Below are 27,925 nucleotides of genomic sequence, written 5' to 3'. Positions count from 1 at the left end.
TTAGTATTATAAGTAATTCTTATTTTATGGATTCCGTTTAAGCTCTTCCGCATTTTTTAGCCACATAGACACTTCCGGTGCGCAGCAACAATATGTTAGCAGTGGCTCCTTGGTCGCTGCAGAACTATTAAGGATGCTTATAGAATTATTCATACGTCCTTAAAAGCTCCAACAACGACAAAGGATTTAAGCTGGATGTGTCAAACTTCAGAAAAAACTTCAAAGGTAAGTTGAATCATTTATGTGTTCACCATAATGCCTGACGTAGTTAACCGGACAGGCTACACAGATGTTATGTAAACCTTAAGTGTTTATATATATATGAGAATAAAAACCCACAGCAACAGTCAGAAACTTAATTTTGTTTTTTATCAGTAAACATTAAGGACAAACAGAGACCAGCAGTAATATTCAGCAGCAGGACGTCAGGGTTTGGCTCATTTGTGTCAAGTAAAGAAAACTTTCTTGGACCTCAAAAATCCAACAACACAAACAATCAAGAGTGAGTATTTCAAGTCAGACAACAAGAGGAGGTTCTCTTTGTGCTACAGTTTGGACTGAAATGGTTCCGTGAAGTTTAGCTGAGCCGTGTTCCTCAGTGAGGACCGGCCGACAGGTTCTGCTCTGGTTCCCGTCCAGAGCTGAACTTAAAATTCACTGAGTTACACACGCGTTCTCATTTTGAACACATTTAAAGTTACATTACAGACACAACATAGTACATTTATTCACAATAATAGTACAAGAAAAATGTAATTTACAAGAAACTGACCTATTCTTTGTGGAAGTGGTGTTTTTTGTAGAACCCTGGCAGTACCAGCAGGGGGAGCGGTTCTGCCTGCTTTCCATTTGCCTTATTAATTTCTAAATGAACTAACTTGAACAATTCTTCTTTTAAGTCGGAATTTTGACTTAGCATGTCAAAATCCAATATGGCTGTCACCTCACTAAGCCACAGTAAAAGTCACAGTAACGAATTTCAAATCAAATCCGTCAAACACATCGTGTAACTCATTGTAAACCTGTCACCGGGAAATAATTAGCCTGTTTTGCTAACAGAAGCTAGCCTAGAGACGGAGAAGAACAAGTGAATTTTCAGCTCAGAAAAGCGCTGAGCTGAATGCAATGTCTCTCAAAAACCCGAGTTAGAACTTCCAAAACGCAGCATGAACACAACACGGTGAACACTGCCCCCTACTGTCCCTGTCCATCTTGACAACACAAGTCGTTAGATTTGTTCACATTTTCCATCTCCTTCCTATATTTAAAACAAGTTTAGATTATTCCAGACTACTGAATAATCTTTAAAAATTAGTAAACTCTTAAAATCTTCCCACCAACTCTGATGTTTAATAAAATTTATATTTTCCCACTTCGTCTGCACCTCCTGTTCACATGCAAACTTAGATTTTGGTGAGATTTTTAAAAACACTCCACCTGAGGTGTATCTGTGGTAACGTGATGTCCAAAGAGGATTAAGGAACATGTTGGACATGTCCTCCTCCGTCCTTCTACAACCTACAAAACAGAACCGTTTGTGTTATTTTGTTCACCCAACGTTGTCTTCTACAAAATTTAAATTTTAGTAAGCTTAATTTTATTCCCACCTGCTTTTGCAGGACTTGTATAAAATTGTTTTGATAAGAAACCAACAGACTGTGTAAATGCAGTTTTTTTTACAATATGGCAGTTATAAATATGTGGAGTAGAGCAGTGTGACCTGAGAATCCAGTTTCAACCCGTTTTTTTCTTTTTCTGAAAGATTTAAGGTTACAAACATCATGTTGACTGACAATAAAAGCATATTTTCACAAAACTGAAATATTTTCAGTTCACGACTGTAAATGTGGAAACAGAAGCGCCAGGATTAAAACATCTGCATCGTCCTGCAGCATCCAAACCCACATGTAAGAGCAGGAGAGTTGAGCAAGTCTTTTTTAATAGAACCTGAATTAGCTTATGTTTTTACAGTTCATCTGAGTAATGTTTGGCTCCATTTTCCAGATGGGTTCTTCCAATCAGCTGAGAGCAACAGATTGGACCTTTGCCTGAAGGAACAGGAAGTTCTTGTTGTGTTTCGGTTCCTCTGGAGAACCGACAACAAACCGTCCGAGTTAAATCCAGTTATCGGTCCAATTTAAAACAGACCACAGTTTATCTGAGCAAAGCCACATCTCCAGTCTATCTGAGCGCTGCTGCCCCCTAGCGGACAGGAGTGTACAGTGCGCCTCCCAGTCCCAGGTACTCCAGGTTCTCTGCTGCAGGGAGGAACATGCTGTTCCCAGTGAGCGCTCCAGTCTGCGGCGGGAAGGCAGCCTGGTAGTTGGCCTGGTAGTCGGGGTCATCCATGCTGCCACTGGACACCAGGGGGAGCGAGTTTTGGTTGGTGTTCAGGTACTCCGGTCTGGAGAAGTTGGTCTCCGCCTCCTGGGAGGACAGCGACACGGGGCCCCAGCCCTCCGTCAGGTCCTCGTAGTTGGGATTGTAGATATCGGACAGCCTGCTGCTGGTTTCACTCCCAGGCTGGTTAACGTACTCTGGAACACAAACATCAGGAAGATTTATTTGGATCCTGGACTCAGCTGCTTTGGTGAAACTCTTCGTTTCAATTAGCAAAATATCCAAAATGCATCTGACTCATATCCTGTTTGACTCCATTATTGCGATCACTTCCTGATTTCTTGCAGGAAGTGATCGCTGATCAGAACCTACCGTGACCATCCAGGTCTTTGTCCAGCGCGTTCTGGGTCGGGTCGGAGATGTACCGGAGAGCGATGCTGTTCTCTCTCACCGGATGGCCATTCTAAAAAAACACACATGTCAGACGGATCAGTGTCCATGTTGGATAAACATTTCCATTATTTCACTTTACGTATTGTTCTGCCCCCTTGTGGTCAGCAGTAACAGGTCATGTGTGCTGAAATCAGACATAATAAGAGTAGACCCGCATTGGCTGCTCTGGTGCAGGAAACATGGCGGCCATCTTGGAACGGTCGTCCCTCCTGCTTGGCTAAACCAAAACAGCAGAAGAAGAAGCCTCAGCACTGCCGGATATTTTTGTTCAGATCGACGGACTATTTACGTGAGAGCTCAGGGGGAAACGTTTCCCAAGTAAGATGAACATAATATTGTTTCTGTTTTGTAAGTAAATATTACTTTACTGTATTTATGTCCACCAGCGAAATGCCAGCTAGTATTAGCTACAGTGTATTACTGAGGTTCAGCCCCGCTATGGAGGATATCTGAGATTCTGTAAATTTGAAAAAAGTTTGAATTATTCCCTAACATTGATTTAGATTATCCGACACAAGAGCGCTACCTTAGAATAAAACAATATTACATATAATTATAAATATTCTGATATCATGTGTTATAACATTCAAAAGTAAATATTACACAGGTGGCAAAGTATATTAGTTATATGTAATTCTTTCACTTTGTCAGAAGTAAGATACCAAATCTGCTTTTATTTTGAAGGTTTCTTAAAGACACGATGTGAGGAAGAAATAGGAAATGTCTTTAAGGAGAGACGGATTCACTGCAGCACAGATGATCAGCGACGACAGGTGAGAGCAGTTCATCAGGCGTCTGTTGTTTACTACGGCTAAAACACCAACAGAACCGGCTCTGTTTTGTAAATTTCAAAACCAGTTAAATATAAAACACAAAACAACATTTATGGCAAATATGTGAACAAAATTAATGTTTTAAATATCTAAGCTGCAAAAACCAGAGAGAGAGAGAGAGAGAGAGAGAGAGAGAGAGAGAGACAGACAGACAGACAGACAGACAGACAGACAGACAGACAGACAGACAGACAGACAGACAGACAGACAGACAGACAGACAGACAGACAGACAGACAGACAGACAGACAGACAGACAGACAGACAGACAGACAGACAGGAAGGAAGGAAGGAAGGAAGGATAAATAAATAAAAGTTCCTCGTTTCTCTTACTCAATGAGACAAGTAGACAATGAAGGATGGAAGGACACAAGGAAGTATACCAGGAAGTAACAGGAAAGAAGGAAGAACATAAAACATGACCAAATGGAAAAGAGGTTTCAAATTCAACATCCTCCGTTCTTCTGACCTGGAATGTTACTGAAGTTTAAGTCCTGATTTTTCCAGACTACTCAGAAATCCTGATCTATGTAATTTAATTTTGTGTTAACAGTTTTATTAACCGATCTTATGGTTTTATAAGGATCAGTTTATTGAGACACATTCAGATGAAAATCTTGTCAGCTGTCTGTATGAGCGGCGGCCATGTAGCCGGTGAGGAACCTCGGACTGAAAACCCCAGGACCTTTTCAGGCTGCTGTTGGGTTAGCGTCAGAGTTTTTACCGCCGGGATGCAGGGCTCGCTGCCCTGGCGGTTTATCCGTTTGTACGGCAGCAGGTATTCATCGGCGTCGACGACGTCGTCATCAGAGCTCAGCAGGCGGGAGAAAAGCCTCCGGTCGGACGGACTTGGCAGGTTGCCCTGGGAAACAAGTCAGAGGCCATCAAATATAGTTTATTATCCCAAATCTGATTAGATTCACTTCTTAATGTTCGGCTACTGAATGAAAATCATTTATATTTTAAAAGTAAAGTTGTTCTGTTAGTGTTTTATAGTAGGATCAGGTGGAGCGGGTGGGGTTGGTGGAGCAGGTGGGGTTGGTGGCGTACCTGTATGACCAGGTACCTGGACGGGTCCCGGGCCATCTGGGAGAACTCGCCCACCAGCTCTCTGAACCTGGGTCTGCTGGACGGGTCGATCATCCAGCCTGCAGGCAGACGGGGACAACACACTACCATGAGGAAGCAGCCCCAGCCAGCCTGCAGCGCCACCTGCAGGGTCAGCGCTTACACTTCAGGATGATCATGTAGACTTCGATGGTGCAGATGGGAGGCTGCGGCAGCCGCTCTCCGTTCTCCAGCACCGAGGCGATCTCCTTGGCCGGGATGCCGTCGTACGGTTTGGATCCGAACGTCATCAACTCCCAAACCGTCACACCTGCAGAGACAGGAGTGGCTTTAGCTACGTTAGCCTAGCCTAGCCTAGCAATAACACCGCATAAACAGAAAAAGAACAATTTCCTTATTTTCTGCAGGAAAGCCATTTATAGCTAGAATGACTCGTAGCTGTCCTGTCAACGGATTCTTCTACCCGATTTGTGGATCTCGGGTAGATAAAATATCACCTGAACTTTGACCCCAAATCCCAGAGGAGGTAGAAAGGAAGCTTCATAGATGCAGAACAGAGAGAGAAGGAAGAAGTTCAAGTTCCATCGATCATATCCCCTACTCCAACATCTTTCTGACCTCACGGCCAACCGGGGGTTTAAAGAGGAGCAGCAAAAGCAAACGAGGCGGATTAGCAGAGCATGCTAATTGATGGAGTCATCAGGATGTGTTGCTGTGTTACTAATGTTTCTGGTGCCTGGATGTTGAGCTGTTGGGCTGCAACAGTCTCCAGTCAGAGCCTTCTTCAGATTTGTGGCTTGACTGACTGCTACTGGAGAAACGTCCTGAGCTCCATAAACCACATCCTTTCAACGCAAGATGGGATTTCAGCTAAACTAAGAGCCCTAAGTTTTAACTTTTAGTAACACAAATCACTCATTCTAGATGCAAACAGGAAAACTGGTAAGATTTCCACGATCAGACTAAATACAATCAGGAATAAATCAATATAATCAGGATTACATGCCAACACTGATGTTCAGTATCGGTTCAGTGTACAAAAATCTCACTCTGCTTTGAGTCTCAAGCATTTAACATTTTGAACAAGAGATGATAACGTGCAATCAAAAAATATCTTATTCAGTATTGATCCAGTTTCAGATGTTTAAACCGGCTAACAGGAGGCAGAGGGTGAAGGCAGGTAGGGGGCGCTGTGGGGACGATTCCTCACCGTAGCTCCACACGTCGCTCTGATGGGTGTAGGTCCACTGGAGGATCGACTCCAAAGCCATCCACTTAATGGGAACCTGTCCACAGAGATACAGCAGTGATTCATCTCTGACATGTTTTCAGTCCGAACAGAAGCCAACAGGCGTTGCCAGGGCACCTTTCCTCCGTCGGCGTGGTATTCCTTCTCGTCAGCCGTCAGCAGCTTGGACAGACCGAAGTCTGTGATCTTGACGTGGTTCGGGTTTTTCAGCAGGACGTTCCTGGCTGCCAGGTCGCGGTGCACCAGGTGGCGCTCTTCCAGGTAGTTCATCCCCTGAACCAGCAGGGCGCAGCGTGTCATTTAACAAACCAGAACTCACCAGTAAAAACATAAATAAATATTTGAATTCCATTATTTTGTCCAGGTTACCATGAAATGTTGGTTTTAACTTTAAGTCAATGTTGGGAAAAGTTCCCCAGACCGTGTGATCCAGAACAACCCAAATTCACTCTAATCTCATTTACAGTTTCCCAGCATCTAAACATTTCAGATGGGACTGAAGAGATTAACACTCCTTCATCCTGATGCGTTCAGGTTAACGAGCCTCAGCAGGATTACCGAGCGCCGAGGTTCCTGGCTCACCTTGGCGATCTGAACACACCAGTTCAGCAGCCACTGGCCGCAGATCCGCTCCTGGTGCTGCCGGACGTAGTCCAGCAGGCAGCCGTACGGCATCAGCTGCGTCACCAGCTGCACGGCCGACGTCAGGCAGATGCCCAGCAGGCGGCAGACGTGAGGATGGTCCACGCTCGCCATCACGTACGCCTCCTGCAGGGAAACCCGCAGAGTCACAAACACCAACGGTCCATGAATATCACACATTCATGACCTGCAGGTCATCTTTAATAAAGAATTAAAACCTGCAGCGTCAGAAACACCAACGGTCCATAAACACAACGACACGGCAGAGCAGGTCAGAAATATCATCTGGTCATCTTTAATAAAGAATTACTTCCATCCATCCATCCATTTTCTAACACCCTGGTCCCTAATGGGGTCAGGAGCTGCTGCCTCTCCAGCCAACGTTCCGGGCGAGAGGCGGGGTCACCTGGACAGGTCGCCAGTCTGTCGCAGGGCAACGTAAATAATTACTTTATAAAATAAAACACGGTTTGATGCTGTAAGAGTCAAATTCACTTAATTAATAATTAACTATCGGTGTATATAACTATGCAGAGAAATACAAAAGTATGAACTGTTTTAGTTACATTAATAGTCGATAAACAGAAGGACTGCAGATATTTAGCTGGTCAGATATATTTAGTTAATTAAAAACTCATTTATAAATGATAAACTCATTTATAGCTATGTGATGTGGAATGTTTGTTCCAAAAACTAATAAATACTGCATTATTTAATTCAAATATACATTTTATTTATCTTTTTGCCCTTTTTTCATCCTTTGATTTTTTAATTTATCAAGTGAAATTTGTCCTACATGAGTTTCCTTTACATGTAAATGTTTTCACTTGCTAACATTTTCTGACTGTTTACTTTTGAACTTAATATTCATTCTGAAAACATTTCAATCCAAATCTCAGTTTATCCAAATGTTCACTGCTACGCTCACCTTCTGTTTTGTGACAGAATTTTCTGTATTTTCTTTGTATTATTGTCCAGTGTAACGTATTGTGGCTTAACGTCCATTCCCATCAATCACCTTTAACTGTGAATGATACATATGCAGCATATTGTCACATATGGTAGGAAACAGCAGCTCTTGGAGATGTACTGCATGGATGAGTCCTACAGTGATGTGCAACATGATCTCTGAAGGTTTGAAATGAAGAACTGAAGGACGGAGGCAGGAGAGTCCATCAGGATACCAACAGGAAACTGTTGAATCCCAGAAAGAATGTAAATCCATTAATGTTTCTCTGCTAATGAATCACTTCGGCCTGTGGGATCAGCGGTAAGCTCAGGATTGGTTTGTGATTAACCATGAGAAAATCTGGGCAGAAACGGAGACAGTAATCCTAATAAATACTGGTGCTGTCCAAAGGGAACAAACCCAACACCGTACTGAGCCTTATTCTTTCTGTTCAGAAGAGCCAACACAGTTAAAGATGTAAAACACAAGACAAGATGAAGGTGGGAGTCCCACCACCGAACCAGAGGAGAAGCAAAGCCTTACGTCCAGAACTTCCTGGTTGACTTTTGGTGACGTAGCCTCTCTCAGAACTTTGATGGCGACTGGGATCCGGATGTTTTCTCCGTCAGGGTTCCACAAACCCTGAACAGGGAGGCATGAAGTGAGTTATTTCATCATCTCAGGAGGAAAGAGTTTCTAACGAGGTTTTCTGCTTTCAGTTAGTGTTGGCACCTTATAGACCGTCCCAAAGGCCCCGGAGCCCAGAACTCGGTCCTTCTTGAACTCCGTCTCCTTCAGGATTCTCAGGAAGGCCTGGTTGGGAGCCTGACCGCTCGGAGTTAACGGCTCCACCAGCTGCAACGTGTCCGACAACATCAGGCACAACCAGCTTCGGACTCAGAGAGTTTGTCTCTGACGTTCTCAAATCACTTCCAAAGCCAGAGTTGTGCTTCGAGTGATGCTCACCTCCTTCTCTTGGAGCAGGCGCCGTATTGTCCTCTTCCGTTTGATTCGCCGGCGCCGCAGCAGAACCAGGATGAGCAGCGACACAATTACAGTGATCAGGAGTCCACTGACCACACCCACTGCCAGAGAGGAGTGTCTGCTACCACTGGTGGGAAACAAAGAGACCAAAAAACAGATGAGTCAAAAAACGGTCCGGTTTATACACCTTCTGATCCAAACTGAAAGAAATCATCATGTGAACTTCCAGGGGCATTTACATCGACATAATCAGATTAATTCCTGATCAATATGATGTCATTATTTCTATCCCGCCCAATGACTCACAGGAAGGTTGACTGGTGTGAAGACGGCTAAGCTAACCCAACAGATTGATGCTATGTTTGGGCAGAGCATTGCTACTGAATTTGGTGTTGATGTGTAAATTATTTATTTTTTTCTATTTTCTCTGCAAAGAAGTTGGTAAGTTCACAACAGATCCTGTTAGTTCAGGTGGTTCAGTCACAGAACAGTTCACCAACCAGTCGACTGGCAAATAAACTCAGCATTGTTGTTGTTTTTGTGTTCATGTGTTCATGTTTTGCTGTATGTTTGTGATTTTTATTTGTAGTTTTACCCTTTGCATCCAGACAGTCCAGGACCAGAACACCTGCAGACACAGACAGTAAAATAAACCTTCAGTTCTTTTCTCTGCTGGTTTGAACTTCTCAGACCTTTCATGATGAAGTCTCAGGAAGAGGTTTTACCCTTGGGTGCAGTTCTGATGGCACGGCTGGCATTGGCCCATCTTATCCGCATATTTCCAGATCAGAGTGTCTCCGTCTCCCATCATGCCGTGCGGGCAGCGAGGGATGCATTGGGGGCCATCTTGAAAGTGCGCACACTTGGAGCAGTTGGCTGGCCCCTGCACAAAAAAGGGTTTAATACTCAGAGATAACAGAAATTCATGCAAAGTATTTAATTCAAATTGCAACAAATTATGGCAAAAGGTCAGTTTATGGAATCAAAGAGAGTTTCATCTCAGAAGAAGATGTGGGATACTTTTTGGATCTGCAGTGTTTCTCCTGTGAGTAAAATGGATTCCGAATTAAAATGTAAAAGCTATAATCTTTCAGACATTGGTTGAGTTGATGTGAACTCACTGGACCATAGCAGGTCAGGCTGTCAGTCTGCAGCAAACACTCCTGGTGACACTGAACACACCTGCCGTCCACCTGGGCCTCTCTGGGTTCACTGCACCAAGAAAATGAAATCAATCAAGTAAAATTAAATCAGAACTATAGCTGATGTGCAGACTGCAGGTCTCTCACCCCTGAAGCAGGTTGCAGGATGCCACACAGCGCCCCCCTCTGTCCACATGGAGACAGGAGACACACATTGTGGGCCCCGGGCCCCAGCAGCCGTCCTTTGAGCACTCGTGGTTGCAGGTTTGATTCTCACTGCTGGCTTCATTCTTTATGACCTGGTCCTCAGATCGGAACAAGCGCCTCCAGTTGATGGTGTTGGTGTAGCGCAGCTCTGGCATGTTCTTCAGGATCACATTCCCAGCGCTCACCTCCTTCAAGGAGCGCAGACCGAGCCACTGCAAGTGATTCACCTGAACCACCACAAAGCTGAACCCTCTGGGAGGAAAACATTCAGTTGGTCCACAGCTGGGAAAACTACATGCAGAAAGAAACCCAGAAACTCACCTGGAAAACGTAGTTCTTCCTCTGATAATTTCCAGGTTCTCGAACACCGACAGAGACGTCATGTTTTCAGGCCACCACATGATCACTAGGTAACCTGCGACACCAACAAGCTGAACTCCAAGGCTGGTTTCTGCAGACATGTTTCTGATCTAATGGCAAAGCTAACAAGAAAACCTACCAGTGATTTCCTTCACTGTCGTCAGGTTCCACAGATGCTCAGGATCCATCGGCCCGATGTTGTAATGCGGATCCCTGGAAGAACAGCCGTTACATAATCACCGACATCAGAGCAGAACATTCAACTAGAATCAGTTTCAGAGACAATAACAGTCAATACATAAAACCAGGCACAGCTTTCAGTTTGGACAATTAAACTCTGGATTTATGGATCTTACATTGTTTCGCATGTTGGCATTAATCAAACATTCGTTTGTGAAGCATGAAAAAACTTGGATCATCCTGTTGAACTGGACCTGAGAGCTTTTGGACTCTGTATGGAGTCTAATTTTCTGAACCCAAACACTGATCAGTGGCTCACCTGCATTCAGAATAATAACTTACTGAATCCATATGCCTGCATTAATCAGTAGGAAGGAGCTTTAATTTTCAAGGAGCAAATTTAAGAGTCTGTGTTGCCGTTGGTGACCTGTCCAGGTTGACCCTTGCAGATCGGCACCAGGCCCCTTCATGACCCCACAGAGGGCCAGCATGATGGATGATGGAAGGACAGAAATGTAAGAAGAAAAGATGAAGACGTTCTCACCCTTCAAAGGAGTTCTTGTTGAGGATGATGTCGCCGTTGATCTTGGTGCAGTTCCTGAAGGACCCAATGTTGGTTGAGTTGACAGCAATAGTGTTGGTTAGAGACCCGATTCCAATTCCATCGCACACTGCAGGAAGAACAAGAACAACTCTGGGAATCTGCTGTGTGTGTATATGTGTGTGTGTGTATGTGTGTGTGCGTGCGTGTATGTGCCTTGGTCTTACCTTTGGGACAGACTCCGTCGCATGGCTTGCAGCTCCGTTTGCCATTCTCATCTACCTCATGCATTCCTGCACCGCAAGAGCGAACACATGCGCCCTCTGTCACTACGTAGTTACCTGTGAATAAAGACAAACGTTAAGACAACATCAGAGACGAAACAACGGGCAACTTACTGACAGATGTTTACCAGCTGCAGGACAGATCTAAAGCTGCATTTCCAGGAACCTCAAACATCGTCACATAATCAGTTCTTCATCTGAAGTGAGCTATTTCTACATGTAACACTTTTTATACTTACTAGGGCATTCCTTGACACAAGCGGCTCCGAAAGTGTACTTGGTGTTGGGGTTGTCCACCACCTGGTGGCTGGCACGGTCATAGATTTTCGGCGGAGGACAGGTGTCCTTACAGGTCCCATCATCATTGAAGTCCCTACAGGCCTATAGAAACCAAATGAAACAAAGACTGGACATGAGCCGTACGTCTGTTAACTAAACAGTAGAGCGGATCTTTGTGAGCCACAGGAAGCAAAACTCTTTGGAACTGTTGCAAAGGTTATGTCTGAGCAGAAAGAAATTTATAAAAATCTCAATGAATTTCCACCGGAGATAAAGAAAAGTTCAGTCCAAAGCCCAGATGGTGAAAACCACTCACTACCTACATGATGATCGTCAATGTTCTTTATATTTATGGCTTGTAACTTGTAGACCAAAATACATGGTTTACACTTTTTTAGCTAACATATTGAATATAACATGGAATAATCTTCTCCTTAACCTGGGGTGAAGCCCAGACTTCCCTCTGCCTGTCACTGGAGTCAGCTCCTCTTTGTGGCCAGAGATGGAGTAGGAACGTGGATCAACTAGTAAATCAAGACTTTCGTCTTTTGATTCAGCTCTCTTTTCACCACAACAGACCGGTACAGCACTGGCTTCACTGCAGACGCAGCACCAATCCACCCATCAGTCTCTTGCTCCATTTTCCCTCGTTTGTGAACAAGACCTCGAGATACTTCAGCTCCTCCACTTGGGACAGGACATTGTCCCTGATCTGGAAAAGACACTCTACCCTTTTCTGGCTCAAGACCATGGTCAACACTCGGTTGCAAATCCCTCCAGTGAAACCTGGAGATTACGGTTTGATGAAGGCAGAAGAACCACCTCGTTTACAAAAAGCAGAGATCTGAATGTCAGACCACCACAATGGATCCTTAAGATCCTGGTTGTGCCTAAAAAACTGGTCCATAGAAGTTGTGAACAGGACAGTTACAAGGGGCAACTCTCACTGGAAACAAGTCTTTTTAACCTCTGCCAGCGCTTGCACCAGTCTAAACCTAACAGCCTGAATCAAAGGACCTGTGACCTCACCCTCCTGCAGTGACCTCACAGCTGAACACCTCCAAGTCCACAAAGCACCTGTAGACTGGTTGGCTGAATTCCCAAGCTTTTCCATAAAAGTAATTATGGAAATTAAGAATATTAGTTTATGTGGTGATCAGTAGCAACATTCATGAAAAAAGTCATTGAAGTCAATAGTACTTTTACATTAAATGTGATTATGATCATCTGATACGGACCAGACAGTCTGTGGCTCTGGGTCCGGTGCAGCCCGCAGCACAGTGTTCGTTGCAGCAGTCGATGGGTTTGGGGCCGCGGCACCTCCTGCTGCACTGCTCAGCACACAGCAGCTTGGTGACTAATGGGGGCAGAGGCAGATTCATAAACTAACTCGACACAAAGAGCCAGGATGGTGGAAGGTAAAAGAAACAGTGGAAGACTTTACATTTCTGGCAGTGACCCGGTCCGGGTGCCCAACACGACCCGTTAACACAGCTGGGGTCACACTTCTGACCTGCAAACACATCCATGTTACTAACAATGTTCAGCCAGGATGAGAACATTAATGAATATTTTAGAAATGTTTTCCATACATTGGCGTTCAAACGTGTGTGGTGGGAGGTACATGGAGAGATTGCTGGTTTTATCCACGATATCCCACCAGTTGATGGTTTCCATGTTGCACAGCAGAGGGTTGTGGCTGACCTTCACTCCTCCTGACACAATCTCTGTTGGAGGCAAACAAAGTGTAACAATGAATGTCTGTAAAAATACAGGTTTCACTCATCAACTGACAAATTGTTCATGATGCATTTCAGCAACTTTAAAAATACAATGAGGATCAACAAGAGACTGAACATGAAATCAGAAACATGACAGCAGACGTTAGATTAGATGCTGAGTAGATGTTTCCATCCTTGAACGTTTTAATCCTGACAAGAAGAACCTGAATAATCTGGAGGTTATTCATAGATGTGACATTTCTGACTGGAGCTTTTCCTTTTTCACTAAACGTTTCTGCTTCTGTAAACCGTTTTGTGGTAAAAAGCATAAATTGATTAACCAGCCACTAAACCAGTCCAGCATTATGAAGCCATGTGTTCACAGCAGAGGCGTGACTCAACCAAACCAATTAAGCTGAACGTCATACGTCATCAGGCCCAAATTGCCAAGGTGCGGTCTGTTTCCTGCTGTCAGATCTCAATGTTCTGTTGAAAGAAGGCTTTTAAACGATCCTGCAGCTCCACCCACTCAACCAGCTGCCAAGAACTCCAACTGACAAACCTTTATTTGCGCAATCCTGTGGGTTTTAAAGCTCCTCTAAAGTGTAGGACAAGAATGCCTTGTCCTACACTTTTCTGACACATCAGCTAATATTCCCTCAACTACAGACTTTCTCTGCGGTTTTGTTGGTTTGGGTCGCTTCTGTAATGTCGACCCTTCTCCTTCTGATTGGTGACACTTGCTTGTGTTTATAACATCATCCAGATGCTGCACCCACCGGTCAGGTTGCTGAGCTGCAGCTGCTTCAGGCCAACCTGGTAAACCACTGACGACGACAGGTTCCTGAAGTAGTTGGACATGACCAGCAGGGCGTACTTGCCCTCATGGAGGTTCTGTCCCCGGATCAGACGCAGATTGACCAGTGGGATGGTGGACACCTCGTTCATGGCAATCAGGACGTAACCCCCAACTTCCTGGATGGACTGAGGAGACGGAGAGAAAGAGCTGAAGACCTGAAACTATCCAATAACCTTCAGCCGAGGCATTACGACAGGGTTTACATTAACAAGTCAGTTCAATATTTTATGAGAAACAACTGGCAGCTCAAATCCCAAATTAATGATCAAATTTAAAAGAGGTTTTATCACAAAAGATCGTTTCTTGAGTTTAGGAGCCTTTTTTGCCTGAATGATTATTCATTCGAAGAACAGATGAACTACTGAACAAAGATCACAGGAAAATCTGGTTAGAACAAAAACAGAGACGATGTCTGGATCAGGAGCTTTGTTTGCGAGTCAAAACCTTTCAGAAGATAAAAATGTAAACCTTGAAAGAACAAAGAGCTGAAAGTGACATGATCAGTTTGACATGTCAGGTGTTGCAACATCTTTAAAAACTTTATCAGGAGTTTGATCAGAATCATGTCCGTCTGGAGGGAGAACCAGCAGCGCCTGACGTAGCGTGACACGGACCGGACTCACCTGGAGGAAGGACAGGTCCTGGTGCTCCTGGGTGTAGGTGATCTCCAGGTTCTCCAGAACCACGTTGCAGCCGGAGTACATCTTCTTCATGACGTGGTAGTGATGCTCATGATTGTCCAGCATGGTCAGCTGGTTGCTCATCCCCTGGCACACTGAAAGGAGACACACAGAGAGTTCACTGCAGTTCCTCTCCCTGCCACTGAGTTGTGCTGTGTCCCCGGTGACCATGGCAACACAGAGTTTAAGGAGAAAAGATTCAGTTTTAATCTGCTGCAAGATTAAAAACTGAGTCAGAATAATTTGGTGAGAAATTTACTGCAGCATCAAACTTCTGCTCTTAGAAAATTACAGACGGCTGATAATTCAGAGCCTTAAAAGTATTCGCTCCCTTACAGATTTTAAAATTAATTATTTTTGGTTAAAAACCCAACATTGATATCAAACAAATAAAACTTCTCTTTACTAAGGGAATTCAAATATATCACCCAATTCATTCTCACTCTTCCTCATTCTTCAGACGCGTGCCGATGTTTTACGGTTACACCCTCTGAGTTGTTCAGGTGAAGTTTCCACTCAAACACTTAAAGGAGCATAAAGAGAGGAGGCCAGAGGAGTGGCACATCCCAGCAGCAAAGGCTGAACAAGCCAGCGAGGAATGAAGCTCTGCAGGCTCACGTCTCTGTTAGAAACAAACCGGCAGCTCAGGAGTCAGAGGTCAAGGGTCGGTAAGATCTCTGAGCAGGTTCTGCTTCTGAAATGTGAACTGAATCAGTTCCTGTCTCTGAGCAGAATGAGCCTGAGACAGCAGGCTGGTTTTCCTGCTGCTCTCATTCAGCCACACAGATCAGATCAAACCATTTCAGGAAGGAAGCCATGTTGGAACATCATCAGACTCAGCATCCTGATGACAGTCAGAACCAATCAAAAGGCCAGAAATCAGAATCAAAGGGTTTTACTTTTATCAGCTCTGAACTGGAATCAGCAGTAAATTTTTTTGAAACTTGTTAAAAGCATTAAAACAAAAACTTCCACCAATCCTATCCATAAGCTGAAAGTAAAAATCAGATGCAGGTGAGAAACTTTTGCTTCATTTTTTTCCCATTTGGTTTCAAAATGACATTTCTAAGCAGTCAGACCTCAAAGAAAACTGGAAATCAGACAAGTTGATCCGTTTCTGCTGGGAAAGTTCACACCACAGCTGCTGTAACTAAACCTAAAGGACAAATAAATGAACTGAATGATGGTCTGTTCAGGCTGAAGGAGGAGTTATTGATGACTGGAGGCTGATCGGAGCTGATGGGCCCCAGGTGGAGTTCTCCTGGGGCCCCGCTGACCTTTGGGCCGGCCCTGGACGGACCGTCCACCAGATGAACCAACGTGTGTCCAACACCAACAGCTCAGAGATGAACGGCGGTTTGTTCGGACTCCCTGACATGCAGATGCTTCTCCCTCTGCTGATGAACTGATGAAGTCTTTCCTCCGAACTCTGAGTCTCTGGCTGATCTCCGATTGGCTGACTTCCTGCTGTGATGTCACAGAACCAACACAGCTGAGCTGGGAGTGATCCTGATTGGCTGCCGGCTGGCTGAGGGGCCGTCCCATTGGCTGGAGCCTCATGGGGAATGCTCCACATCTGGACTCAGATGTAATGACTTTTCTTATTTATTCCTTTCTTTCCATCTCCATCCCTCCTTCATGTATCCTGATTCTGTTTTCTCCAGGTTTTCCATCTATTTTCACTCCTTCATTCTTTTCCTTCCTGTCTGTTTTCTTCCCTTCTTCCGGTGTCTCTGTCCTCAGTCTGCATCTCCATCCCTCCTTCCGTCCTCCCACTCCTCCCAGGTGTCTCTTCTCTCCCACTCGTTTATTCCCATCCCTGCATCGAAGATTCCCAAACATCCTTGTTTTCCTTCTCTCCTCAACATGAGGAATGCATTCATTCCTCATTCCTCATTTCTCAGAGTCTCCTCTCCAAACCGCTCGGATCTCAAACCTGTTCATCAGAATTCCCTCCTGCCGACTCGTTCAGTTATTCCAGAGGAATCGGCTCATCCAGGCTGCATGCAGCTGTTCGGTCCAGTTTGTGTTGATTTCACACGGTTCTTTACAGAATCACAACCAGAACAGAACCGGACCAGAACTCGACCAAAACATGACGGGACGAGATTGATGAGCTCAGAGAAACATGAGCCGTGAAACGGACATGAGCAGAACCCGGTCGGCTTCCTGCACGGCAAACTAAACCAACACAAAAACACAACTAATTATTATTATGGTTATTCTTTTGTGGATATTTCTAAAATAACTGAAACATAAATAAATAAAAATGAATTAAAAAAACATTTTAAAAATGTGCCAAAGCAAATGTGGCAACAAGCTAAAATATTCTGAAAGACGATGAATCTGATCATGTAAATCCTCAGTCAGGGAACAAAATGCCATAAATTCCTGCATGTTTTCATCTGTGGATGTAAAACGACAAACTGAACATTTTAACAAGGCGACCCGTCAGCTTCCAGGTCCGGGATGGTTCCACACACACTGAGTCACATGGAAACAACAAAAACTTCTTTCCTTCCTGTTTTCTATATTTGCTGCTTTATTCCCTACAGTGTGATTTTTCCTCATTGTTCTGAGTGGCTGTAAATACCATGAAGTCCCAGATAACTCAGAGTCCGAGCAGCTGCAGCAGAAAGTTCCCCGTTTCTCTGGTTTTAATAGAAAACTCTGTGGAAGGTGACGTGACGGAAACAGACGGTTTGTTTGCTCAGGAACAGGTCGGGCCTGTCTGCGTCTTCAGCAGCTCCACTGAAACCCGACGCAGGTGAAGCTGAGAGTTAAAGATAGAAACAAATGACGACAAAATTCATGTCACAAACCAGAGTTCATATTCATGTTCAGCTCCATTAGTGCAAAAACACTAAACATTCAGTGTTTTGTCTAGTTTCTAATGCAAATACTTTAGTACCCGTCATGCATGATGCAGAGGATCATTATAGAATTACTTAGACAATATGACGCTGTGATGCAACACAGTTGGCCTTCAGTTTCACCCTCTGGTCCATTTTAATGTAATTATGCACAGTTATAAAAACAATGAAGCTGATGTGTCAGAACAGGAAATATCACTGGAATATCCCAAAGCTCAGCTCAACATTTCATCTGATGTGTAAATAAGAAATCTTGATGGTTTTCTTTTGGTCAGCTGAACTTCATATGAACAGTTTTTATGTCTGTGCTGCAAAATGAAACTTTTTAAACTCATTCCTCTTTTCTAAGCCCTAAAAGTCCAAATTTTCCATGAAGTGAGGCAGACGGATCAGAACCCGTCACGTGTTGGTTTAACGAACTCCGTTCTGTTATCACAAGTGAATCTCTGCTTGTTTTACTCGCTGCCGTCAGTTTAGTGGAAATGAATGTTCCTGCAGCAGATCACAATCACAGCGCCGGCCAATCAGAGCTCAGACGGAGGACAGTTCAGCCTTTTTCTCAAAAAACAGGAGATGGAGGTAGAGATAAGAGTCACACACACACCCACACACACACACACACACACACATCTGGAACCTGCACGCCACATTGTTTCTCTCATTGCAACACTCCTGTTTTGGTTCTGCTGAAGGAAATTCTGGGCTCAGACAGACGTGTGTTTGTCAGGACGATTGGATTATCAGGAGTCGACCAGCTGATGATTCCTCAACATGCTCTCTGTGTTCAGCCTGAACTGAGCCTCCCTGTTTGACACACTGAGCCGCTCAACCCATGAACCCAAACTGAGTCAACAAGACCTGAACATGTTGACCCGAAGTCTGACTTTAGACCCAGAAACAAGTTTAGGTCCAAACAGGTTCTGGGAACTGATGCCGTTCCTGGAGATCGTAGCTTTTCTCAGCTCCTTTCCTGATTTTAGGATAAATTCCTCAGGATTTTAACCTTCATCACCAGACGCTTTTCATTCCTCATATGTTTCTAAACTTATGATTCCAGACAAAACGACAAACAACGATGGATTCTCTCAGTTAAACTACTGAGTGTGGATCTGAGGAGTCCCAGGAGGAAACCTTTACATGCACAGAGAGAAAATGCAAACTCCAGGCTGGGATTCAAACCCACAACCTTCCTGCTGAAGGCATCAGTAACAACAACTGATCCACCAAATGTGAGAGCTAATTCAATAAATCCATCACTTTCACCAAATTCAACCAAAGCAAGACGACTGGACCTGCAGACGTTTGTCTTCACCTCTCATTCTGACTGAAAACCTGAAACTATTCAAACTTTAAGGATGCAGGTCAGAACAGAAACAAATAAAAACAAACTCTTCATTAATGAGAAACAGTCTTTCACACTGCAGGATAATTAATCCATGAAACCAAACTGAATCTTCAGGTTGAAGAAACAACCAGAAAAACCTTTAGATGTGAAAGAAACCAGCAGATTTTACCTGTAAAGTCGTTTTTTTTTCTAAACTTTGTAGGATTTGAAAAGTCTCTGCTTTTCTGTGGTACATGTTTCTGAAATATAAAAATGATTAATTGATCTTTGCAACAAGCAGTCTGAGTCCCCCTGCAGAGGAAGACCTCTGTCTGTAATAAACAATCTGTGCGCCTCGTCTGTCAGGTTGAACCTGTGATGAGCAGAAACCTCCTCAGTGGATCCTGTTTGTTTTTCAGATGGAATCAGTGAAGCTGCCGGCCTGCCTGGACCTGCAGCTCCGTGCTTCTGTCTCCGTTTTCCTTCCTGCTCATCGACTTCGCAGCTTTTCCATCCAGTCCTGTTTGATGGAGCGCGAAGCGTAAAGCGGCTCGATGGCAGCAGATTATTTGTGACTGGAAACCTTAACAGTGTCTCTAATGAAAGTTTGCTGACACGGAATCGACAGTTTTCCGCTCTGAACGCCTGCAGCTCCAGTCAATGGAAACGTTTGTCGTTCCACTTCAAATCGTTCTGGTTTTAAACTGCAGTTAAAAGCTTTTATTGATTCATATGAGAGGCAGATCGACTGAACTCAGCTCTGACCTTCCAGATGAACCGATTCCATAAGCATCTTTAAAATCCACCAGCAGAATTTTGGAAAGTTTTTACTCATTTCTGGTCCAGATTAAAACGGCTGAGGCTGTAAAAACTGATAAGAATCAACATCCAGTCCTGAAAACATCTGCAGGAAAACAGAAGCTGGTCTGATCAGCTGCTGCAGCCCAACTTTTAACTAGATACTTTTTATCAAACACAAAATGATCAGGTTTTTTATTTTCATTCAGTTAAAGCGACAGGAACACATTTGGCTTTGTGACAATCTGCTGGAGATCCGATAAAAACGGATCATTCCTGGAGTTTAGGACCGACAGACTCATCAGTTTATTGTGTTTAAAACATTTTTCTAAAAATGTTCATGAACTGAAAAGGAAGCCAAAGGAAATCCAGGAAAATCCGAACAAATCCAGAGAAACTGGACTCTGAGCTGGTTCCAGATCAGCCCAACCTGCTGCCCAAAAACTACAAAAATCAATTTAACTGAATAAAATGTTTCCTGTGAACCTCAAAAAAATCAGCAGCAGGTTTTTAAAGTCACTGAATAATCGAGTTCATTGTGGTTTGAATATGGACTAAAATAAATCATGATTTTCTTCGTGGTCTTTACGTCCTCATGGAGCTCACAGACATTCCTCTTACTTTAAATAGGACAATGAGTTCAGCTGAATCCTCGACACATTTTCCAGCCACAAAATGAACGAAAAATATAAACAACTGATGAGGGGAGAACAGAAAGAGCTGCTAATAATAATAATAATAATAATAATAATAATAATAATAATAATACACCATGTTATTGTATCTGGCCCCGCCTCTCGCCTGGTTAGCTGGAGATGCACCAGTGACCCTCCTGACCCCGTTAGGGACAAGGAAAATGGATGGATGTTTAATATGACATTCATAAAGTGACTCTTATTGGGATAAAATAACGGCTGCATGTCGTCATCCTCAGCCTGCAGGTTGGTGACCTTGACCTCTGACCTGCAGCAGGTCCCTCGGTGTTGGAGATGCTGCTCTGATCAACCAGTTGAGAATCTGCAAAGTCAGCAGATTCAGTCTCAGCTGATCCGACCCAGAAAGTCTGAGTGAAAACGCTCAGAGCCGCTTCATCCTGCAGGATGGAAGCTGCAGCTCTGTGACCTTTGCTTCTGAAGGTCACAGCAGACTGAACAGGAAATGGGTCGATTTCCCTGAACAGAACCTGAACCGGGCAGAAGAGAACCTGCTGGAACACCAGCAGCTAATCACTAAATCTTCCCTGTGCAGATCGAGTTTGACTTGAGCAGTGTGTGTTAGCAGGGAGTGTGTGTGTGTGTGTGTGTGTGTGTGTGTGTGCCTCGCCTGCAGCGCTGCGCGGCTCAGAGCGAGACGCTGCTTGTCCTCGGCCTGCAGCTCCGTCTCTCTGCGGCTCTTAAAGGAAAATTCCAGCGTCGGTCTCATCCTGACAGTTAACCGTAAAGCTGCGTTTCCCGAACACGGTGGCGGCTTCCCGTTAACTGCTGCAGCACCGGGTTCTGCAGAAGAACCGGGTCAGGGTTCTGCTGCAGGTGGATTAGCAGCCGTGACCTCTGACCCGTTGCGTGTCGAGGCAACATGGATCCTGAAAAGCTCCGCGGTCACGGCTGAGGAAGAAAACTGTGCAGGGCTCAGGTTTCCATGACGACCGCAGCTTTAAGATAACACCGAGGTTTCAGTGAATTCCTCAGAGCCATCATCATCATCATCATCATCATCATCATGGCTGTGATTGACCTGCTGGTGAAGATTTATTCCACGTCTGAAGGCAGAAAATGTGAGTAAAGAGCAGAAAACAGAGAACTGGAAGCTGCAGCACAGTGTCGGTGCTGCAGCAGAGTGAAGATGGTGCAGCTGAGTGAAGGTGCTGCAGCAGTGACGGTGCTGCAGCAGTGACGGTGCTGCAGCTGAGTGAAGATGCTGCAGCTGAGTGACGATGGTGCAGCAGTGACAGTGCTGCAGCTGAGTGAAGATGCTGCAGCAGTGACAGTGCTGCAGCAGTGACGGTGCTGCAGCAGAGTGAAGATGCTGCGCAGTGACGATGCTGCAGCAGTGAAGATGCTGCAGCTGAGTGACGATGGTGCAGCAGTGACGGTGCTGCAGCTGAGTGAAGATGCTGCAGCAGTGACGGTGCTGCAGCTGAGTGAAGATGCTGCAGCAGTGACAGTGCTGCAGCAGTGACAGTGCTGCAGCAGAGTGAAGATGCTGCGCAGTGACGATGCTGCAGCAGTGAAGATGCTGCAGCTGAGTGACGATGGTGCAGCAGTGACGGTGCTGCAGCTGAGTGAAGATGGTGCAGCAGTGACGGTGCTGCAGCTGAGTGAAGATGGTGCAGCAGTGACGGTGCTGCAGCTGAGTGACGATGGTGCAGCAGTGACGGTGCTGCAGCTGAGTGAAGATGCTGCAGCTGAGTGACGATGGTGCAGCAGTGACGGTGCTGCAGCTGAGTGAAGATGCTGCAGCTGAGTGACGATGGTGCAGCAGTGACGGTGCTGCAGCTGAGTGACGATGGTGCAGCAGTGACGGTGCTGCAGCAGAGTGAAGATGCTGCAGCAGAGTGACGGTGCTGCAGCTGAGTGACGATGGTGCAGCAGTGACGGTGCTGCAGCTGAGTGAAGATGCTGCAGCTGAGTGACGATGGTGCAGCAGTGACGGTGCTGCAGCTGAGTGAAGATGCTGCAGCTGAGTGACGATGGTGCAGCAGTGACGGTGCTGCAGCTGAGTGACGATGGTGCAGCAGTGACGGTGCTGCAGCAGAGTGAAGATGCTGCAGCAGAGTGACGGTTCTGCAGCTGAGTGAAGATGCTGCAGCTGAGTGAAGGTGCTGCAGCAGTGACGGTGCTGCAGCTGAGTGAAGATGCTGCAGCAGAGTGAAGATGCTGCAGCTGAGTGAAGATGCTGCAGCAGAGTGAAGATGCTGCAGCAGTGAAGATGCTGCAGCAGAGTGAAGGTGCTGCAGCAGTGACGGTGCTGCAGCTGAGTGAAGATGCTGCAGCAGAGTGAAGATGCTGCAGCTGAGTGAAGGTGCTGCAGCAGTGACGGTGCTGCAGCTGAGTGAAGATGCTGCAGCAGAGTGAAGATGCTGCAGCAGTGACGGTGCTGCAGCTGAGTGAAGATGCTGCAGCAGAGTGAAGATGCTGCAGCAGAGTGAAGATGCTGCAGCAGTGAAGATGCTGCAGCAGTGATTGATGGAGTTTCAGGAATAACGAAGAAACTCTGAATCCTGAAACATTTTCTGGTTTCTGTTCTGACCCGTCCAGATGTTTGCTGGACTCCAAACATCCAGAGTTTAAATCCTGATCAAATAAATCTGTCAAATCATCATTTTAATAATTCATCTGCTTTAACAGTTTAAATGATTATCAGAGTTTTTATGTCTCTGTGTTTCGCTGAAACACGTTTAGTTTCCTGAGTCAGCAGAAATATTCATCCAGAAAAACTAAAGATTAAAAATGAGAGATGAAGGCGGGAAATATAACAAAAAATAAAGTTATTTAGCAAACAAATACAAACAGGTTTGTTTATTTCTGTTTTTCTCTGTTTATTATTCTGTTAATATTTTGAGTGTCTGGTTCATGTTCAGAACCAGAAGCGGCTCTGAGAGCAGAACTCTGCAGCTGCAGGTGTGAAAACAGACGCTGCCGTCCAGCCAGCAGCTCTGAGTCACCTTTGACCTCCTGGGTCTGATCCCACAGTGACTGCAGGTTGTTCTAACCGGGTCCGGTTCCAAACCAACCGTCTGCATGTTGCAGAGCCGCCTGTTAAATCCTGCGGACCTTTTCCCAGCTCCATTACTGGCATTCCTCACATTCCTGCCAGGAAAATCCCTCGAGCTTCATCAGACGGCGACAAACCGTCAGGAACCAACCAACACCGAGCCCTGAGCCCACTGGGACTGGTTCTGGTTCTGGTTCTGGTTCAGCCTCCACTCTGAGCCACACATAAAATAATCCCACCAGATCTTCAGCTTCGTTAGCTGAAGATCATCTTCCTGGTTTTTAATCTGAATCTGTTTTTGTTCAGAAACGCTGCAACACGACACAAAGAGAAACATGAAGATCAGAGAGGAGGAACAGAAGATCCAGAAAACATCAAAGAAAAACCACAAGGTAACAAACTGGACCAAACAGGAGAAAGACACAAAAAACTAAAAGACAAAATGTGTCAATGTGGAACGAAAGAAAGTCAGAAAGAAACTCGAATCCAGGAGAAACTAAATTAAACACAAAGTTTTAAAAATAAAACTTCAGCCCAGAGGACCAATGATCCATATTAGCTGATAAACTTTTCCTCAGACTGATCAGCTGACAGACAAATTCAATTACCAAAGTTCACTAAGCCCCGCCCCTTCTGAGCCACGAGCCAATCAGATCTCCAGGATCCACCACTGCTCTCAGATCAGCTGATGGTTTTTCTTTTTCACTTTCAGTTAAAAAGTCCTGCTCATTATGCCAACAGCGTTGCTATGGTTACCATTTAAGCCTCTCAGTATGTGTCTGTGTTTCAGCTGACAGCGGCCCCAATGAAAAACAAGCACACACACACACACACACAAGAAGCCAAGGTCCTTCCAGAGAGTCAACACACACACACACACACACACACACACACACACACACACGCACACACACACACACACACACACACACACACACACACACACACACACACACACACAGGCCTGTCTGAACCTTGGATCTTCAGTCTCAACAATCAGACGTTTTACTGAAGTCCAGGAACAAAAAACTAAAATCCTGATAAGAAGCAGAAACGGTTCTGAGTCTCAGGATGAAGGAGAGTGAAGGTTATTAAAGCCTCTCAGGGAAACACTGAACATTTTCACTAACATAATCAAACCAGATCCGTCTCCATGACGTCACAGTTTTCTCTCTTTTTGCTGTATTTAATTAAAGAATCGTTCCGGGTCGTTGAGCCACTTCAGGTTTTATATTTCAGGTGAATCCCTGTTTACCTCAGACTCCCAGCATGCATTGCGTCACACTACGTTCTGGACAGCAAACTAAGCATGACGAGTGTTTCTCTAAATGAATCAGATGTCTGGTCATATTTCAGAGGGTTTATTGTTAATTATTTTAATGTTTCTGAGTTGATGTAAATCTGCGCCGTCCCTTTAAGAAGCTGTTCTGGAAGGAGGATCTCAGTCTGAGTCAGTCTGACCCTTCAGAGCCAAACTCCTGCAGCTTCTGGGTCATTTCTGCACCTGATCCAGAACCTTCACAGACCAAACCGGAACACACCAGGCCCATGTGCTAGAACGGCCTAGTCAAAGTTTAGGCACAAATCCAGATGAAAATCTGTCTCAAAACTTTAAAACAGACATTAACAGACAACCTCCATCCGATCTGACTGAGTTTATGAAGCTTTACAAAGAAAAATGGGCAAAAGTTACATCTGGATCTGGAGGTTAAAACAGAATCGATTCTCAAATGTTTACAATGAAAAACTATTTACAACTATATTTTCTTTCATGCATCTAAAGGCATCTGTGTTGCTCCGTGTCCTAAGATCTTAGTAAATAAGCAAAACCTTCTGATTGTAACCAAACATGCAATGATCTATGGGTGTGAAAACTTTCTTTAGTCTGAACTCCTTCAAAATGCCCAGAAAACGTCCAGCGTCCTGTAAAACCTCAACAGGTTAAAATAACTTTTATTTCATTCCTGGACGACCAGAAGTTTCTGTAAAATGTTCTGAACTTTCCAGACGTTCTGCTGCTTGTTGATCAGCGAAGATTTTAGCCGACAGTTTAACTTAAAACCATCTTCCTCCAGGCGGACCTGGCCGTCCTGGAGGAAACGCAGCCAGCGGTCCATTCAGAACCAGAACCGTCCTGCTAACTGAACATCTGCCAGACAAAGACTCCGTCCTGTCAGCTGCTTCCCAAACAGCCGAGCTCAACGATCCACATTTCTCCCTGATTTCAGACTCGACCAGGTGAGGATGACAGTAATGATTCCCTCCATCTTCCTCTCATGTTGAGACAGGAAGTCGATTTTTCTTTCTCTGATGTTGAAGCATTAAAATGATCTTTGATCATTTCAGCTTTCCAGAAATGAAACATGGATGTTATAAACGCTGTGAGTTTAACCAGAAACCCGCTGAGTCCAGAACCAACCCAACAGACGATCTGGACCCAGAGAGGCCAAAAGGTCAGAACGTTGAAGTACTGGAGGAAAACCCGGTTCTGATCCAAACCCTGAAGCTGAGAGACCAGATTCATCCACAGATTCATCCTGAACTAAAAAGATCAAAATAAAACTGATCAACCAGAAAACAAACTTTTTACTTTACATCAAATCAACTGATAAAGAAAAAGACTGAAAATTATTCCTGGTCAGGAAGAATTGACCTTAAAATCTAAATATGCAAACAAAATAAATATCAAAAAACACGTTTGAGTTACTCTAAACTTTGCTTTGGTCAGAGAAAAGATGAATCAGTCGCTCCTCAATAAATCAACTCAGGATTTCAGACCAAAAATGTTTTATCCTGATTTTCTGTTTAAATTTAGTTCAAACCCAGAAATCATCTAAAATCAAAGATATTAAATATAAAAACAGATGAAAGCTGCAGAAACTCATCAATAATAACTAAATGTTTCTGTCAAAACCATCAAATTCCTCCTGAACTCACAGAAACAAACAGATTAAATTCACTTGGTTTTAATTATTCACTCAAAATCTGCATCACTAAAATGATCATCATCATCATCACTAAACGTTTTACTGAAGTCTGAAGGGAGCCGAGACGTTTTGTCCTGATGTTTCATGATGTATTTATATTTATATTATGATGAAACCAGAAAATGTCCAGATCTGATTTTTCTTTCAACATTTTAACTCAAATGGAGAAAAACTGAAACTTCCTCAGATTTCATTTAAATCTGTTTTGTTCTCTGATATCTGATCCTCCATCAGACCCACTGGGTTGTTTAAACTGGACCCAGTCAGAACCGCTGCGGGTCGGGTTCTGTTGGTTTAGTTCATCAGAACCTGGAGAACCGCAGAAAAGATGATTTTCATCTCCTCTGGAAATCAGAGCAGAAACAGACCAACTGCAGAGGAAATGAAGTCAGAAATGGTTTCAGGAAGTTTCATGTCAGACTGAGTGACAAACTCAGAAATAATCTGTTTATTTATATCATTAAATAAAAATGTTCATGTATTCAGAATAAAAGCTTCACAGTCTGGAGGTCAGGACTTAAACCTGGGTCAGTAATAATAACTGATAAACTTCCACAACAACCTGCAGATAAACTTCATCAACCAGAAACAACAAACCGAATCTTCCAGTTTCTCAGGAGAAACTTTCATTTCAGCAGAAGAAGAAAAATATCTGAGAATCCAAATAAAGAGCGAAGCTGCAGTTTGTCCAGATTCTTCACATCTGGATCAGAACAAACAGAAACGAGTCAAACTGAGTCGGTTCTGACTGAAGCTTTTAAGATCTGATCAGAACAGAACATTTCCTCATGTCAGCAGGAGCAACTTTATGATATTATAAACATTTAGTCTCATGTTGGTCCTGAACATAACATGATCTGAAATCATTCTGAGTTTTAGAGAAATTATTTTACAAATCATTTAATTTATTGAAATAAATGTTTAATATTAGCAGAAAAAGGAGAAATAAAGAAGATTAAAGAGGATTTTTCTCAATAAGTTCCTGAACTTTCGCAGGTTTGTGGAAATAAATGTGAACTGAGTGAAACTGAACCTGTCAGAGAAATAAATTCACGATCAGACCGGAGTTTGAACCCGGAGCTCCGGAGCTCCACCGGCCGCAGCCTCACCCTTTCTGTCCGGGTCGGTGCAGCAGCAGCGGCCGATGCTGAGCAGCAGCAGCGGCAGCAGCGCCGCTCCTCCGGGCAGGAAGTCCATGGAGACGGTCCGGTTCGAAACTAGAGTCCGGCAGGTCAGATGAGTCTGTCGGACTGCTGCTCCATGCGCCGACCGATCCGATCCGATCCGATCCGATCCGGGAGGGAAGCTGAAGCTGAATGACGGGTCAGAACACATCCAGGGCTCAGCCCAACACACACACACCTCCTCCAACACACACCTCCTCCAACACACACCTCCTCCTCTTCCGGTTGATTTGGTCTTAATGACGTGCAGATCAGTTTGTTTGAGCAGATCAGAG

The 27,925-nt window shown here is 44.4% G+C and overlaps 1 protein-coding gene across 1 annotated transcript; it reads right to left on the bottom strand.

Annotated features, from left to right (window-relative positions):
• Window positions 1-342: 342 nt before the first annotated feature.
• LOC106903456 (melanoma receptor tyrosine-protein kinase) lies at window positions 343-27,816 on the bottom strand. The gene is made up of 26 exons (XM_014967301.2): window positions 27,576-27,816; window positions 14,714-14,865; window positions 14,011-14,215; window positions 13,103-13,237; window positions 12,955-13,023; window positions 12,749-12,867; window positions 11,471-11,612; window positions 11,175-11,288; window positions 10,951-11,077; window positions 10,366-10,439; window positions 10,188-10,281; window positions 9,807-10,118; window positions 9,639-9,729; window positions 9,243-9,400; window positions 9,113-9,145; window positions 8,500-8,644; window positions 8,266-8,388; window positions 8,077-8,175; window positions 6,525-6,710; window positions 6,060-6,215; window positions 5,904-5,979; window positions 4,857-5,003; window positions 4,676-4,773; window positions 4,350-4,487; window positions 2,713-2,803; window positions 343-2,537 (listed from the first exon to the last, which is right to left on the bottom strand). Exons 1-26 carry the CDS (start codon window positions 27,799-27,801, stop codon window positions 2,203-2,205), a joined length of 3,645 nt encoding a protein of 1,214 aa, XP_014822787.2. The 5' UTR covers window positions 27,802-27,816; the 3' UTR covers window positions 343-2,202.
• Window positions 27,817-27,925: the final 109 nt, after the last annotated feature.

This window comes from Poecilia mexicana, unplaced genomic scaffold (assembly GCF_051168715.1).
Source record: "Poecilia mexicana isolate PSO_F unplaced genomic scaffold, ASM5116871v1 scaffold_15, whole genome shotgun sequence".
Classification (NCBI taxonomy): domain Eukaryota; kingdom Metazoa; phylum Chordata; class Actinopteri; order Cyprinodontiformes; family Poeciliidae; genus Poecilia; species Poecilia mexicana.
The sequence above is the reverse complement of the archived record's forward strand: the minus strand, read 5'-3'. Positions and strand labels throughout refer to the sequence as shown.

Excerpts from the sequence above, each read along its gene's own strand:
- LOC106903456 (XM_014967301.2), bottom strand. The coding sequence starts at position 27,801 with ATGTGTTCTGACCCGTCATTCAGCTTCAGCTTCCCTCCCGGATCGGAT. Across the intron at positions 10,440-10,950 it reads AACAAGAACTCCTTTGAAGG|GGATCCGCATTACAACATCG; the intron begins GTGAGAACGTCT and ends CTGTTCTTCCAG. Across the intron at positions 5,980-6,059 it reads ACCACGCCGACGGAGGAAAG|GTTCCCATTAAGTGGATGGC; the intron begins GTGCCCTGGCAA and ends CTCTGTGGACAG.